Source organism: Neomonachus schauinslandi, chromosome 11 (assembly GCF_002201575.2).
Source record: "Neomonachus schauinslandi chromosome 11, ASM220157v2, whole genome shotgun sequence".
In the NCBI taxonomy this organism is placed as follows: Eukaryota; Metazoa; Chordata; class Mammalia; order Carnivora; family Phocidae; genus Neomonachus; species Neomonachus schauinslandi.
In genome coordinates, this window is record NC_058413.1 from 14,385,546 (window position 1) to 14,402,816 (window position 17,271).

Here is a 17,271-nt window from a genome sequence, read left to right on the forward strand (position 1 = left end):
ATCTAGGACAGTAAGTGGACAAGGGAAACACAATGTGTTTGCTGGGTAGCAGTACGGACCCACTGGAGGTTTAGAATCATGATGGAGGTAGAGGAAGGCACGTCTGATGATTGTATATTTTTCTCCAGCCCTGTTCAGCTGCAGACTTGGCTTCAATCAAGGTTCTAGTTTTTACCAGAGGATAATGAAGAGAGCTAGGCAAAGGAGTAATTTAAATGGAATTTAAGCAGAGCAAGAAGGAAATCTCAAGGAAATGGGGGACAGTGAAAAGGTGGTAGAACAATGGATCCTAGGTGGGATGGAGGGATTGCATTGCTAGAATTGGAGTCCTAGGAGCAAGTTGGAAAGATGGGGGGTGGGGGGGACTCGTCGGAATAGGATCAATGAAACAGAGAATGATAGAGAAGGGTTGCATTCACTGCTGACGGTAAGAATAACATTTGCTTAACAAACGGTGACTATCAAGGAAAAACCCTTTTCCCCTGAAAATCAGCATTTTCCCCCAATACTGAGCATCCTCTGTGTCCTAGATACGGGTAAAGCCACAGTATCTTCCAAACATCCAGATCAGGAATGGAACGAAAGGCAAATTCCTTTCCCGAATGCAAGTGAGCAGCATTTATATAACCGCAGCAAGTTGCATCAACGTTTTATTGAAGGCATTACGTTCCAGAACACAAGAATACACGAAGAGTCTCTTGAAAAGATTCCAACACAAAAAAATCTCCTCTCCCCAGTACTCGCCCTCTCCCCATCCCACGTGTCGCTGAAGGCGGAAAAGGAGACCAGGCTGCCACCCCAACGCAAGGAAGGCTGACCGCGAACTCGGAACCCGGCAGAGGGCGCTAAGCTGCCCGGACTCCCCGGACCTCGCCCCTCCCGGGAAGCTCAGCCCCGCCGCCCGCCGCCTGCCGCCCGCGCCCGGGTTTTCAAAATGGAAACAAACCCGCCCCCGCCCCCTGCCCCGAGGACGCCGGGAAAAGGGTACCGCCCCCCGGGGGGGGTGTCCCAGCCGGCAAGGCGAAGGTTCCCGCAAGCAGAGTCGGCTACCCCTGCCACTTTCTCCTCTGGCTTCCTCCCTGTCCACTCTCGTTCTCCAGCCTGGAAGCCTGGAGAGGGTTCCTCGCAACGGGCTGTTGTACCCTCCCTTCCCCGCAGGCTTCCTCACCTGTCTGCAACTACGCCCGCCCCGGAAGTGACGATAGCCGCCCGGCCTAGCTCGCGTCCCGTCGGGCCTTGCGGCGGCGGCGGGAAGATGGCGGCAGCGGGAGCCCTGGAACGGAGCTTCGTGGAGCTCAGCGGTGCTGAGCGCGAGAGGCCGAGACACTTTCGGGAATTCACAGTTTGCGGCATTGGTACGAAAGCAGCCAAAGAGGACGCGATCCGATCCTTCCCCTCGGGCTCCTCCCATGGGTCCTTAAATCTCTGACCCCGGGTTCATACTCCTCTAGGTCCACATGCCTATATCCCCGGGATCAGAGCTTCCGTAGTGTCCTACGTCGTCCTCCTTTCTTCCCTTTCTCTTTGTATAGTTTGTCAGTCGTCACCCTCTGCTTTCTCAGCGCCCTCAGTCTCTGTCATCCCGAGATAACCAGGTGTGCAGGCTGACCACTTTCCTTTTGCAGGGACTGCAAATGCCTTGGCTGGAGCGGTGAAATACAGTGAGAGCGCGGGAGGCTTCTACTATATGGAAAGTGGCAAGTTATTCTCCGTCACTAGAAACAGGTTCATTCATTGGTAAGAGCTGTATTCGCCGAACCCCCCTGGAAGGTCGGATTGTTGGGCCTTTGAGTTTTTGCGGCTATTGCTAAAGTGTCATTCTCCGAGGCGGTAATGGACAGTCAGGAAAAGAGAAAGACTGTTTTCTCTTGATTTCTAAATCAGGAGAAAATTAAGGGGACACAGAGTTCTAGTAGAGGTGCCCTTCCAGGCAGCACCAAAAGCAGAGGAAATAAAGCTTATGGGATTAAGCCCCAAAGACCAGTTTTAAACTTGAACTCATTGTGTTTTTATAGTGTTTTACAGCTTCCTTCATTCTACAAATACATTTGAGCTTCTTCATGTCAGGCATTGTGCTAAGTTTACTAGAGATGACGTGGTGAACAAAAGCAACCATCATTTCCATCATGGAAGATGTTGTAGCTGTTTGAGAATAGATGTGGAGACACGTTTCATGGGGGAATTTTATGAAGGAAAAAGACACTAAAGTAAGGGACCACAACATAGGTGTATAAACATAAATTTTTCGTACTTTCCTCAGAAGAAAAATATAGGGGCTGTGAGAGGCTAATGAGAGGACCAAATGTTATTGGTGGGACAGGGAAGGCTTTCATGGATACCACATTTAACCTGAGATCTGTAGGATGAAAAGTTGCCCAGGTGGGTGGTTGGGGAGAGAGCAGTCAGCACGTAGGATCACCATATGCAAAATCCATGAGGTAGAAAGACCTGGGCAGATTTGAGGAACTGACTGGAAGTCTGTGTGGCTTAAGTGCAGTGGGTGAAATGGAAAGTGATGTGAGAGATGCAGAGACTGAGGGGTAGAGGGGGTGGTAAACAGGACTCAGATCCTTCCTGACAACTTTGGATTTTTTTCCCAAGTACACTGAGTAATCATTGAAGGGTCTTAAAGAGTTACTAACTCTTTACTAACATAATCAAAATTGCATAAAGAAAAAAATCAGTTTACTTCCTGGAAAATGAATTTGGATTAGATAGGTATAATTAAAAAAAAAAAAGTTCTTGCTCTTATGATGGACCAAGTAAGAGATGCTGGTGGCTCAATTGTGGGAGTAGCTTGGAAAGGAGAAATAGATGGATTTGAGATGCATTCAGGAGGTAGCTTTACATTTTTCTGCCATTCTTCCGTGCCGCCATAATGGTGCACATGAATGTCTTGGCAGATGCTCTCAAGAACATTAACAATGCTGAAAAGAGAGGCAAACACCAGGTTGTTAGGCTATGCTCCAAAGTCATTGTCCGGTTTCTCACAGTGATGATGAAGCATGGTTACGTTGGCGAATTTGAAATCATTGATGATCACAGAGCAGGGGAAATTGTTGTGAACCTCACGGGCAGGTTAAACAAATGTGGAGTGATCAGCCCCAGATTTGATGTACAGCTCAAAGATCTAGAAAAATGGCAGAATAACCTGCTCCTGTCCCGCCAGTTTGGTTTCATTGTACTGACAACTCAGCTGGCATCATGGACCATGAAGAAGCAAGACAAAACACACAGGAGGGAAAATCCTGGGGTTCTTTTTCTAGGGATGCAATATGGGCAAATAAAATGCCTCAATGGGGGGAAAAAAGGGTAGCTTTGCTAGGACTTGGTGATAGATTGAATGTGGGGTAAAAGATGGGAAGGGACATGGAGGGAGCAAAGACAGTTTCCTGGTTTCTGGTATGACTAACAAGATACTGGGTGGCAGGGTTGCCTTTTATATGCAGAAGATGGATTTTGGAGAGATGTGAATAATTCTTTCAGATATATTAAATTTGAAGTACCCATGTAGCAGCCCTTCAGAAATGCCATGTAGGCATTGAAATTTATAGGTCCGAGGCTCTGAAAAGAGACCTGTGGTGACATGCAAATCTCATTTAAGAAATACTTTTTAGTGCCTAATATGTTCTAGTCAGTGTTTAGGGACTGAGAGTACAGCAGGGAACAAAACAAAGTCCCTGCCCTCGTGGAGGCAGATAGGCAATAAACAACAGTAATCCCCCAAAATAAGTAAGTACAGTTTGTCCGGTGATAAGTGGAATAGAGAACAGGGAAGGAAGGTTAGAGGGAAGGGGGATGCCTGCAGGAGTTGATCTTTTATTTGGGAAAGACCCAGTGATAAGTTGACATTTGAACAGAGGAAGTAGATATCTGGGGAATAAGATTTCCAGGTAGAACCTTCCAAGAAAAAGGAACCAAAATGCAAAGAACCTTGAGACAGGAGCTTGTTTGTTATGTTCAGAGAATGGCAAGGAGCCAGGAGTCTGCAGCTGAATGACCAAAGGATAGATTAATAAAGTAGCTGAGGGTCAAATCAGGGTTTTGTTGGTAATTTTAAGGCTTTGACTTTTACTCTGAATTAGATGGCGAGAAGTCATTGAAGGGTTTTAAGTGGAGGAATGACATGATCTAAATTGTGATTTTAGAACATCTCAACATTTTAGATGTTGAGAACAGAGTATAGCAGGGAAAGGGTAGAAGCAGGGAGACCAATTAGGAGGTTGGTGCCACAGTCTAGACAAGAGATAATGGCAGCTTAGACCAGGGTGGTATTGGTAGAGGCAGTGAGAAATATTCTGATTGTGGCTATGCTTTAAAGATGAGTTTGTTATGGGGCGCCTGGGTGGCTCAGTCGGTTAAGCGTCTGCCTTCAGCTCAGGTCAAGATCCCGGGGTCCTGGGATCAAGCCCTGAGTCAGGCTCCCAGATCAGCAGAGAACCTGCTTCTCCCTCTGCCCCTCACCTGGCTCGTGTACTCTCTCTTTCACTCTCACTCTCAAATAAATAGATCTTTAAAAAAAAAAATCAGATATAGAGTATACAGAAAAAGTCAAGGGTGACCTCCAGATTTTTGGCTTGAGCAACTGGAAGTTACAAAGATGCCGTTAATTGAGTTGGGAAAGAGTGCAGGTAAAGCAGGCGTTTTTCAAGTTTGCTAGTCTAAGCATTCTGTTTTGGACAGGTTTCATTTGAAATCCCTGTTAGATATCCAAGTGGAAGTGTTGAAACAATAACCAGTTCAGTGGAAAGTTTGGGCTGAAGTTACAGATTTGGGAATTGCTGGCATTAGATGGCATTTAAAGCTGTTACACTGAATGAGATCACCTAGAGATCACCTGCACTATTGGCATTTGGGGCCAGAAAAGTCTTTGTTGGAGGGGACTGCCCTGTACATTATAGGGTATTGAGCAGCGTCCCTGGTCTCTACACACTTCAGACCAATAGCAGCCCCCTCCCAGTTGTGACAAGCAAAAATATCTCCAGATAACTGTTAAATGTCCTTAGGGAGTGGGGTAGAATGGCCCCCTGCTGAAAACTTGTATAGATGAGAAAAAGAGGTCTGAGGACTAAACACTGGGGCACTCCAATATTTAGGAAGATACGGAGACTGGGAAGGAATAACTAGGGAAGTAAAGAGTTGAAAGAAAAGAGAGTGGTATCCCAGAAGCTAACGGAAATATTTCAAGGAGAAGAAGAATGAAAAACTGTTAAATACTGCATATAAGTCAGAGAAGTGAAAATAGACCTTTGAATGGTGGAGATCATTGGTGACCTTGTCAGAAACTGAGCTCTGGAGAGAAGAAGAGGACAGGAATTGTGAGAACAAAACAGCTCTCTTAAGGAGCATTACTGAGAGAGAAGCAGAGGAGTCAAATGGTAGCAGGAGGACAATGCAAAGGTGCGGAAGAAATATACCAGTGTATTTATATGCAGTCAAGGGCAATCACTACAGGAGGGGAATTGAAGAAAGTGAGATATTTGAAAAAGTATAGATATGGCAGAGGAAGTGTGGGAGAGAGTGACTGAGCAGGAGCTAGGCTTCAAGGAATGAAACAGGACTGTAGGGCACTGCAGTGGGCAAGGATCGCAGGTGGTATCTACTTGCACACACTTGAGAGCTGAGTGGTTTGGGCAGGGAGGGAGGAACAGTGACCCAGAGTGGTAGTGGGGAGCACGCAAGACATCTGTGCCCTACCTTGAGGCACCCCCTAAAGGGAGTGTGGTAGAGAAAGCTTACCACCACTAGAGAGGGCTCCAGGGGTGTCCTCAGGCAAGATCCAGGACCCAGCTTTAACCACAAGGCAGGAAGGTGAAGCAGTTGTTCAGAGATCAGGTTCAGGATCCAGAAACTTGTGCTGATGACATACCATGAGTTAGCAGAAAGGAGCCCTAGGAAATCATCAGAATTCACGTGGTGCATACAGGGTTTTTTTTTTGTTTTTTTTTTTTTAAGGTTTTATTTATTTATTTGACAGAGAGAGACACAGCGAGAGAGGGAACACAAGCAGGGGGAGTGGGAGAGGGAGAAGCAGGCTCTCCGCTGAGCAGGGAGCACGATGCGGGGCTCGATCCCAGGACCCTGGGATCATGACCTGAGCTGAAGGCAGGCTTAACGACTGAGCCACCCAGGCGCCCCGGGGCATACAGTTTTGGGAGTGGGTAAGATGTGCTTTGAGAGAATGTGTACAGTGAGCAGATAAGATGACCCAGGAACAGGGTTTGAGAAATGAAAAGTAGGCATCAGGTCAAAGAGGAGAGGGAGCACCTAGAGATGGGGGAATGAAACCAGGAGAGGGTGGTATCATGGAAGTCAAAGAGACTTTTCAGGACAACATGGTCAAGTGTGTAGAATGCTGCAAAGCGGTCAAGTAAGAACAGCACTGAGGAATCCATTGGGATTGGTGTGACGACCTTGGTGAGAAGAGGGCAGGCTGAGGAGTATGAGGGAGGTGAGGAAAAAGACAAGATGTGGCCATGGAGGGGAAAGGAGAGATTGGGGTAGCCGGGTCGGGGCAGGAACAGGGTGATGGAAGGGGAGAGACCAGGGAAGAGCATACGTGAATGTAGAGAGAAGGCTTTGGAGGAAGGAGAGAGGGACGCAGGAGGGATATACGTGAGAAAGTTAGAGATTGCCCTTGGATTGCTGGAAGGAGATGTGCTCTTTGGGGGCAGATGCAGGCAGTATGGTAAACAAGGTGATGAGAAGTTAGGGCTTTCCCAGCATGGTGTTTTCTATGATCCAAGGCTACCATATGGCAGAGATGCGCCTGAAGAAGTCTGCCCTGCATCCTACCTAGCAGGAACAAGTCACAGAAGGGGAAAGAGTCACATTTATTAAGGTCACTGTAGTATGATGCTATGATACTAATAGTGGAGGCCACATTCCACTGCAAGTAATGGGGGGTGTGGTGTGAATTGTCTTTATAGGGGGCTTAATTGCGTTGAGTATCATTGTTCTAAATAAATGGGTCATTAAGTTTGGAAATGCCTCCATTGAACAGAGACTATAATAAGATTTGAATTTTATATTGTGCTGTGTTTTGTAAGCGAATATACTGTGATGGTTTGGATTGTAAAATTGATCTGAATTTGTTTACCCAAAACATTCAACTTGGGAAAATTCACTTGGAAACTATTCCCATATATTTCAAAGCAACAGTCAATTAGAAAGAAAAGCATAAACTTTGTGAACAAATGTCTCTTTTTTAATAGGAAGACCTCTGGAGATACATTGGAGCTGGTGGAAGAGTCACTGGACGTAAATCTGTTGAATAATACAGTTCGCCTCAAATTCCAAAATTGCAGCCTCTTACCTGGAGGGGTTCATGTCTCTGAGACTCAGAATCATGTGATAATCTTGATATTAACCAATCAAACAGTGCACAGATTACTCTTACCACACCCTTCCCGGATGTATAGGAGTGTAAGTTGGTTAAGGGTAATATCCTTTATTTCTCAGATTACTCTGGCTGTCAGAAATTTAATGCTGGAGCAGTGTCCTTTGGAAATTGAAGGAAAATTGGATTTGTAACCTCTCACCAAGCATACTTTGATAGTTACTATTTAAAATGATCAGGCACATTTTAAGTTGAAGAAATAATTTTTATTAAAATTAGCTTTCTTTTTAGGCTAATTCATTTCTTACTTTAAAGATTTTTGTAGGGGCACCTGGGTGTCTCAGTCAAACATCTGACTTTGGCTCAGGTCATGATCTCGTGGTCCCGGGATTGAGCCCTGCCTCAGGCTCCTTGCTAAGCGGGGAGTCTGCTTCTCCCTCTCCCTCTGCCCCTCACCCTGCTCATGCTCGAGCTCACGAGCTCTCTCTCAAATGAATAAATAAAATCTTAAAAGAAAAAAAAGCTTTTGTAGCAATTGAAAGGAACTGAGCAAAATTCAGCTTGTTTTGATTTAACAGGTTTTTCTTTTTCATTACTCCACAGGAGTTGGTAATTGAAAGTCAGATGCAGTCCATATTTACTGACATTGGAAAAGTTGATTTCAGGGATCCTTGCAACTCTCAGTTAATTCCAGCTGTACCTGGACTCTCCCCTAATTCTACCACCTCGGCAGCCTGGCTTAGCAATGATGGGGAGGCTCTGTTTGCTCTACCATCTGCTTCTGGGGGAATCTTTGTTCTTAAACTACCTCCTTATGACATACCTGGTAAGAAGGGGAACTGAACTTGGATTTAATTTTAAACAAGGAATGTTGGCATTAAAACCTTAGAAGTCCGGGGCGCCTGGGTGGCTCAGTCGGTTAAGCATCTGCCTTCGGCTCAGGTCATGATCCCAGAGTCCTGGAATCGAGCCCCGCATCGGGCTCCCTGCTCAGTGGGAAGCGTGCTTCTCCCTCTCGCACTCCCCCTGCTTGTGTTCCCTCTCTCGCTGTGTCTCTCTCTATCAAATAAATAAAATCTTCAAAAAAAAAAACCTTAGAAGTCCATACCCATCATCCATGGCAGGAATTGCTTCACTGCTCCCCCTGAAATGATCATTTGGTGTTGCTTGCCTAAGGAGTCTGTAATGCTTGTACTGTTTTTTTTCTGAGAAAGTAAGATTTTATACAGTGGATGAGGAATTGTAAACCTTTTTGGAGCGTGGGAAGATTGTAAATCAAATAGCTGTAAGATAGCCTATCCTAAGTCCTGTAGTAGAGAGGAGTTGACTACTTATCTACCTTCAGGTTGAGGTTCTATACTTAAATTAACTGACACGAGGAAGTTCTGCTGATAACCTCCTCCAAGTCACCACTGTCTCTTGCCTGGATTATTGCATTAGCTTCCTAAATATCCCTCAGACCTCTCCTTACCTCTCTACAGAGACTTCTGGGACAGACGGATACATTTAACCTTAGTAGAATCATGTCACTCCATTGCTTAAAGCCCTCTAGTGAGGGTTTGTTCTTCATCTCATGCTGAATAAACCCAAAGTCCTTACATTATCTTACAGTGACCCCCACTGCTGACTCTCTAACCTCAGCTTCTTTTTTTTCCCCTCGCCTTCCGTGCACCAGTTTCATGCCTTCTTGCAGTTCCTTGAACATACCGATCACGCTCCTACGTCAGGGACTTTGCCTGAGACCGTCTTTCTCCAGCTACTAACTTGGCTTATTCCCTCAACTCCTCTGGGTCTTTACTCAGTGATCCCTCAGTGTGAGGCCTTCTCTGACCACCCTTTTCAAAATTGCACGTACACACGCACCTCCTGCCACAGCATTCACTGTACCCTTCCTGCTTTCACCTATTATCATTCTGCTTGATTTAGCTTCTGCCCTCCTCCCTGTGGGAATATAAGTTCCAAGACCACAGGTATTGTTTTATGTTTTATTTACTGCTAAATCTTCAGTACCTAGAACTGTGCCTGGCACATGAAAGGAAACCAATGTTTCTTTTGGGAAGAATGATTGTTCTGAGCAGCAATAGGGTTACTGTTTGTAAATGGCAAAAGTTTTCCCTAGGAATATGTTAGTGCTATTTTTATTGATCCAATAATGATTCAAAGTATTTTAAGTGGGATGTATGTGGATGGGCTGCATCCTAAAATTTCTTCATATAGAAATGTAGAAGCCTGTCACCTGTTCTAAGCACCTTATTCATGGTTGCATCCTTCTTGTTGGGTTTCTCTGAGTCTAACCAAGAGGTGCCTTGGATATCATTGGTCTGTTTTCAATCTCACAGGAATGGTGTCAGTTGTGGAACTGAAACAGAGTTCAGTAATGCAACGGCTGCTTATAGGCTGGATGCCAACAGCCATCAGGTAAGTGGTGTCTGGTGGGAAAATCAGAGGGCCCAAGAATTTAATTTTTGCACTGGTCAGCACCTATTAGTCTTACTCCAAGGCAGATAAGCATTACACTGAAAAGGAGAAGAGTCTGTAAAACATCACATTCTATCTGAGAGCCACACCTTGGACACCTTGATAGCAGAAAGTGATTTTCCGTATATATTCTCACAATATTCCATTCAGTGCTCTGCCCCGACTTATCAAATCCAATTTTATGTAATATTAGAAGTAGAAAGTTTTTGATGATTAGAAGTCTATTCCTGGGCGCCTGGGTGGTTCAGTCGTTAAGTGTCTGCCTTCGGCTCAGGTCATGGTCCCGGGGTCCTGGGATCGAGCCCTGCATCGGGCTCCCTGCTCGGCGGGAGGCCTGCTTCTCCCTCACCCACTCCCCCCTGCTTGTGTTCCCTCTCTCGCTGTGTCTCTCTCTGTCAAATAAAATCTTTTTTTTTTTTTAAGATTTTATTTATTTATTTATTTGAGAGAAAGAGAGAGAAACAGCATGAGAGGGGAGAGGGTCTGAGGGAGAAGCAGGCTCCCCGCTGAGCCGGGAGCCCGACGTGGGACTCGATCCCAGGACTCCGGGATCATGACCTGAGCCGAAGGCAGTCGCCTAACCAACTGAGCCACCCAGGCGCCCCTCTGTCAAATAAAATCTTAAAAAAAAAAAAAAAAACTCTATTCCTGTGTTATATAGAGCCTTTTAAAATGTATCATAGTGGTTGATTGTAAATCAAATAGAAAATACAGTTATCTTATACCAGTATGTAAACTCTTAGCTCCTTCTACTGATTAAGAGTGTACATTTATAACTTTGTTTTATCTTTTTAATTACAAATTCTAATCAGATATTTATAACACTAAAACCCTAAAATTGGGTCTTATGTTTTTAGAGGTGATCAGGGACTTTCTGATCGTCCCTTCGCTCTTGCTGTTCATTGTGTTGAGCACGATGCCTTCATCTTTGCTCTGTGCCAGGATCATAAACTACGAATGTGGTCTTACAAGGTAAATGCTACACTTATAGTCACTATAAGCTAAAATAGGATTGTGAATTGTAAGAAAATTGAAATCAGTCTTGCTGTTTCTCTCAAAGATTATTAAGATCACTTAGTTTGGAAAGTATAGGCCATTTCTAGACTCAGTTCCATTTAGCTTTATTTTTCACACATTTGTCTTTTTATATAAATATTTTTTTAATTATGAATCCTACAGAATTAAAATAGTGCAGAGAATACGCTTCACTTAAGAGGAACAAATGTTTTTTTAAAAAAGGAACAAATGTTTTTGAAATGCAAGTTGATAAAATAGTTTTTGTTTTTTTTAAAGGGTGAAGTGAAAGTTTATTAAGTGAAGGTGAGAGCAGAAAGGAAAGAAAGCTGTCTAGAGTGAGAGGGGTCCTAAATGGGTTGCCCTATAAAGTAGTTTTTAAGATTCATAAAACAGTTGATGGTTTTATTTATCAGACTGAAGAGATATTTTCATCTCACCCTTAAAAAACCCTGTAGTGTCCCTCAGCAGATAAAAGAGAAAGAGTGGTAGATGTAATGGATGTGCCTCCTTTCGAAAGGGAAGGAATTTGTTTTCTAGCTTGGATATTCTTTGACACTACTTGTTGACTCATCTTGGGCAGGACCAGATGTGCCTGATGGCCGCCGACATGCTGGAGTATGTTCCCACGTTTAAAGACATTCGGCTCGCCGCTGGGACTGGACATAAATTACGACTTGCTTATTCCCCTTCCATGGGACTCTACATAGGGGTGTACATGCATGTGCCCAAACAAGGACAGGTATGAAACACATAAGACCTCTGCCAAGCTATGCACTATGTACCGATGTGAGGAGGGGGCTGTATATTCATTGAGTCTGTTTAAGCTCTTCACACCAGCGTAGGTGTTTCCAGTGTTGTTTCTGTGGAAATGATGGGTTTTGTGTTAATACGTGAATTTAAAGATCTTGAAGAAGTCAGGATGAAAGGGAGTTGAGAGTTTAAAGGGATCTGAAAGGAAAAGTTAACCAAAGCTAAACAAAGAGCCAATTTGGACGTCTGGGTGGAAAAATGGAATCATGAAAGGGACGTAGGTGTTACTAAGTGGTTGGAGGGAGATTAATTTTTAGAAATAATTTTGCTCATCTTCCAAACACTGGTTGTTGTATGTAGATGAGGTATTTAGGGTGTAATACAATGGTGTAATAATAGAGTAAACAACCATTTGTTGGATACTCTGTGTTTGGCATGATCCCTTATGTACATTAATAGCAAATGCTTGGACTGTGCTTACTCTGGGCTCACATACTTTACACATATTATCTGTTTAATCCTGATAACATTCCAGTGAGGGTAGGGTTTTTCCTCACTATGCTGGAGGTGCCCTTCTGGGTGCCCCCTTCACTTCTTTTGGGCTCTGATGCCCAACTACAGGTTGCCCCTCCCTCTGGATGCCTTCTTTACTCTATTTGGGCTGATACTCTGCAACTCCCTTTCAGAGGACACCCCCTCCCCTACTTGGGCTCTGATCACCAATACAGACTGCTAGTCTGTATGGATACTGTCATCATCCTGCTTGAGTTCCCACCCTTCTACCTATGTGTGAAAGCCCTCATACCCTGCTCATGACCTACACCTGAAGCCAAAAATGGATACTCTTTTTACCACCTTGGGCTCTTTTTTTTTTTTTTTTTAAGATTTATTTATTTGAGGGGTGCCTGGGTGGCTCAGTCATTAGGCATCTGCCTTCGGCTCAGGTCATGATCCCAGGGTCCTGGGATCCAGCCCCACATTGGGCTCTCTGCTCAGCAGGAAGCCTGCTTCTCCCTCGCCCACTCCCCCTGCTTGTGTTCCCTTTCTTGCTGTCTTTCTCTCTCTCAAATAAATAAAATCTTTAAAAAAAATTTAAAAAAAAAAAGATTTATTTGAGAGAGAGAAAGGGGGGAGCAGAGGGAGAGGGAGAGAAAGAATCCCAAGTAGACTCCCTGCTGAGTGCAGAGCCCAGCGCAGGGCTCAATCTCACAACCCTGAGATCATGACTTGAGCCAAAACCAGGAGTCGGACACTCAACCGACTGAGCCACCCAGGCGCCCTTTTACTGCCTTGGGGTCTTGATTCAGCCCATGACCCTGTCCTTGGTCTCGATTTCCTGGAGTAGCCCACAGAACTCAGGGAAACATTAACTTATAGTTGCCAGTTTACCATATGTTAAAGGATACAGATGAACAACTAGATGAAGGAGTATAGAGGATGAGTCCAGAAGGGTCCTGAGTTCAGAGGCCTCTGTCCCTGTCGTGTTGGGGTGTGCCACCCTTCTGGTACATGGATGTGTTCACCAATCTGGAAGCTCTCCCTATACCATACTATAGGAATTTTTATGGAGGCTTCATGACGTAGACGTGATTCATTATTAACTTGGTCTCTAGCCTCCCCCAGCCTCCCCAGAGAATGGGGTTGGGGCTGAAAGTTCCAAACTTCCAATCATGGCTTGGTCTTCCTGGTGACCATCCCCCACCCTGAAGCTATCCAGGAGTTACCTCATTCGAACAAAAGGTGTTTCCAGAGCACCTGGCTGGCTCAGTTGATAGAGCATGTGACTCTTGATCTCTAGGTGAGTTCAAGCCCCATGTTGGGTGTGGAGCCTACTTAAAAAAAAAAAAGGCATTTATCACCCAGGAAATTCCAAAGGATTTAGTAGCTCTATATAAGATGCTCCTATCATTTTCATCACTCAGGAAAATACAAGCGTTTTAGCTCATCAGGAGCTGGGGCAGAGACCAATATATATATATTTCTTATTTGACAGATTCTGATAGAGATTATGTTGGTTCTGTAGATGGTATTGGACAGTATTTCCATCTTAGCAATATTAAGTCTTTTGGTCCATAAACATGGGATGTTTTTCCATTTATTTAGATCTTTAATTTTTTTTTTTTTTTACAATGTTTTGTAGTTTTCAGAGTATAAGTTTTGCAGTTCTTTTGATCAGTTTATTTCTAGGTATTTTATTCCTTCTAATGCTAGTATAAATGAAATTATTGAAATGAAATTATTATTTTCTCAATTTAATTTTCAGATTTTACAATCCAAGTTTATAGAAATACGGTTGATTTTTATATACTGATCTTGTATCTTGCAACCTTGCCGAATTTTTCTGTTCTTTTTTTTTCTATTCTAATAGTGTTACAGTGGAGTCCTTAGACTGTCTTATATACAAGATAACCTCATCTGCAGATAGTTTTATTACTTCCTTTCCAATTGAATCAATTGAATGCCTTTTTTTCCCTTAATTGCCCTGGATAGATCCTCCAGTACAATATTGAATAGAATGGGGAGAGCTTACATCTTTGTCTTGTTGCTGATCTAAGGGAGAAAGCTTTCAGTGTTTGACCATCAAGTATGATGTTAGCTGTGAATTTTTCATAAATGCCCTTTATTGTGTTGAGGAAGTTTGCTTCTGCTCTTAGTTTATTGTTTTTATCATGAAAGGGCATTCAGTTTGGTGCCATTGCCTTGATTCATGTTAAAACACCAGTAATTTTACCCTCTATTTAGGCTTTTTCATCATCAATGCAAAAATAACAACACAGTGAAAAAGACAAATAATGTATTTATTATGAAAAGACTTTCAGCCTCACAGGGGTGGGGGCTGGCTGGTTCAGTTGGTAGAGCAGTCACGTGCAACTCTTGATCTTGGGGTGGTGAGTTTGAGCCCCACGTTGGATGTAGAGATTACTTAGAAAAAAATTTAAAAGGAAAGGGTTTCAGCTTCACTGATCCCCTGAAACAGTCTGTGGCCTACATTTTTAGAAGCACGCCTCTAAAAGATTCAAAATTGAATGTAGGAGTGCTGTCAAATTGAGCAGAGCTTTTTTTTTTTTTTTAAGATTTTGTTTATTTCTTAGCATGAGCGGCAGAGAGGGCAGAGGGAGAGGGACAAAGAGATTCCCTGCTGAGTGTGGAGCCCTACTCAGGGCTGGATCTCAGGACCCTGAGATCATGACCTGAGCCACAGGCGCCCCTGAGCAGAGCTATTATTTCCTTCATTTTGTGCATTATGGTTCTATTAGTGAAACCTAAAATCAAATCAGCTTTTTTGGCGGTTAGGCCTATTCCGGTCATAATGAACTTGTAGTCCTTTTTTTCCCCCTTTCACAAAAACTGCTCTTCGGCCTGTTTGTTTCCCCTAATCTGGATGGTTGAAGTTTGTTTTTCTTTTATCTGTAATATCTTATGTCCATTGCTATTAATTTCATTTGTTTCTTATTTTTCTTTTGGTTCTTTGGATTCTAATTCTTTAGTAAGTGTATTACTTTGGTCATTCCCAGCGTCTTGTTCTCATTGAGATCATAAGCTTGCCGCCTGTATTCCATCTAAGACACTAAGACAGGGCGCCTGGGTGGCTCAGTTGGTTAAACGACTGCCTTCGGCTCAGGTTATGATCCTGGAGTCCCTGGATCGAGTCCCGCATCGGGCTCCCTGCTCGGCAGGGAGTCTGCTTCTCCCTCTGACTCTCCCCGCTCTCATGTGCTCTCTCTCTCATTCTCTCTCTCTCAAATAAGTAAAAAACTTAAAAAAAAAAAAGACACTAAGACAACTCACAAACAGAAGTCCTGCAGACCCGTGGTGTGTGGTCTGTGGACTGGTCCTGGGCCACAAATTCTTGGTTACCAGTTTGCAGTAAGATAACTACAGAAAGTGAGAGGAAAACTTTTAGAGACATTTATAGTGGTTTGACATTGCTACAGACATTCACAGTCAAGGTTTCTGTATTTTGTAAAAGTATCAATCTGCAACAGGTTAGAAATTAAAAAAAAAAAAAAAAAAAAAGCTGGTCCTTTACTACAGGTAAGTAGTTTGAGAAGCACTACACTAGCCCAGCATTTTTCCAACTTGTTTTTTGGCTAGAATCTATAATAAGAAATATCTTATTTTACTACTTACTATACACATATGTGATGATGGACATGTAACAAAAAAATTTTCATGAAACATGCTTACCTGTACTAGGAGTGATGAACTGATGAACTCTGATACGTTGTTTTGTTTTTTTTTTTTAACATGGTTGAGACCTACTAAATTGATTTACATCCCACTAAGGGGTTGAGATCTGTAACTTGTAAAATATAGCTCTAGGCTAAGATGAATATGAATACTATATATATTTTCCATATTTCATACACTGCTATTTTTTTCCCAAGAGGGACTCTCACTGTATATTTTTCTTTTAGTACTTCCTTGTGGACAGTTGCTTGTGTTATAAAGACAGAGTCGTTGTCACTCATCAATTTATAGTGAATTTTCTTTATCCAAAAAATTACTTAAAAATATCCGTTAGGGGCGCCTGGGTGGTTCAGTCGTTAGGCGCCTGCCTTCGGCTCAGGTCATGATCCCAGGGTCCTGGGGTCGAGCCCTTCGTCGGGCTCCCTGCTCTGCAGGAAGCCTCCTTCTCCCTCTTCCACTCCCCCTGCTTGTGTTCTCTCGCTTTGTCTCTCTTTGTCAAATAAATAAATAAAATCTAAAAAATAAATAATAAAATATCCATTAAATATCATTTTTTGAGTTTGAAAATATTTGTTTTGGTAGTAGAGTTAAATACTACACTACAGAGTTTAGTTTTTAGTAAGGTTAACTAGTGTTGATATGTATTGCACGTATGTTTTAAATTATCTCTGGTACAGGGCTCCTGGGTGGCTCAGCCGGTTGAGCAGCCGACTCTTAGTTTCAGCTCAGGTCATGATCTCATGGATCATGAGATCAAGCCCCGCATCAGGCTCCATACTCAGCAGGAAGTCTGCTTGAAGATTCTCTTCCTGGGCCCCTCCCCTACACTCCGGAGCGCGTGCTCACTCTCACGCTCTCTCTCAAATTAATTATCTCTGGTACTTTAGTAAAAATATAAACTTAAAAACAGGCTTCTGACCATAATGAGATACTACCTCACACCCATGGGATGGCTACTATCCAAAAAAAACCCAGAAAATAGCAGGGTTGACAAGGATATGGAGAAATTGAAACCCTTGTGCGTTGCTGGTGGGAATGTAAAATGTAGCAGCCACTGTAGAAAACAACGTGGCAGTTCCTCAAAACAAAATTGATCATAGCATTACCATGTGATTCAGCAAATTTCCACTTCTGGGTATATACCCCCAAAGAATTCAAAGCAAGGTCTCAAAGACATATTTATAGGGCGCCTGGGTGGCTCAGTTGTTAAGCGTCTGCCTTCGGCTCAGGTCGTGATCTCAGGGTCCTGGGATCGAGCCCCACATTGGGCTCCCTGCTCAGTGGGAAGCCTTCTTCTCCCTCTCCCACTCCCCCTGCTTCTCCCTCTCCCATTCCCCCTGCTTGTATTCCCTCTCTCTGTGTGTCTCTCTCTGACAAATAAATAAAATCTTAAAAAAAAAAAGACATTTATACACCCATATTCATAGCATTATTTACAATAGCCAAAAGTTAGAAACAGCCGAAGTGTTCCTTGACAGATGAATGAATAAATAAAA

The 17,271-nt window shown here is 43.4% G+C and overlaps 1 protein-coding gene across 1 annotated transcript in view; it reads left to right on the top strand.

Moving 5' to 3' along the window:
- The first annotated feature begins 1,188 nt into the window (after positions 1-1,188).
- The window catches only part of NUP160 (nucleoporin 160), a 48,859-nt gene continuing 32,776 nt past the window's right edge, over positions 1,189-17,271 (top strand). The window contains exons 1-7 of the mRNA XM_021685187.2: positions 1,189-1,355; positions 1,626-1,737; positions 7,215-7,425; positions 7,943-8,165; positions 9,679-9,757; positions 10,675-10,789; positions 11,415-11,573. Of these exons, the coding sequence (XP_021540862.2) occupies positions 1,256-1,355; positions 1,626-1,737; positions 7,215-7,425; positions 7,943-8,165; positions 9,679-9,757; positions 10,675-10,789; positions 11,415-11,573 (999 nt within the window). The 5' untranslated portion in view covers positions 1,189-1,255. The remainder of the gene's footprint in view (positions 1,356-1,625; positions 1,738-7,214; positions 7,426-7,942; positions 8,166-9,678; positions 9,758-10,674; positions 10,790-11,414; positions 11,574-17,271) is intronic.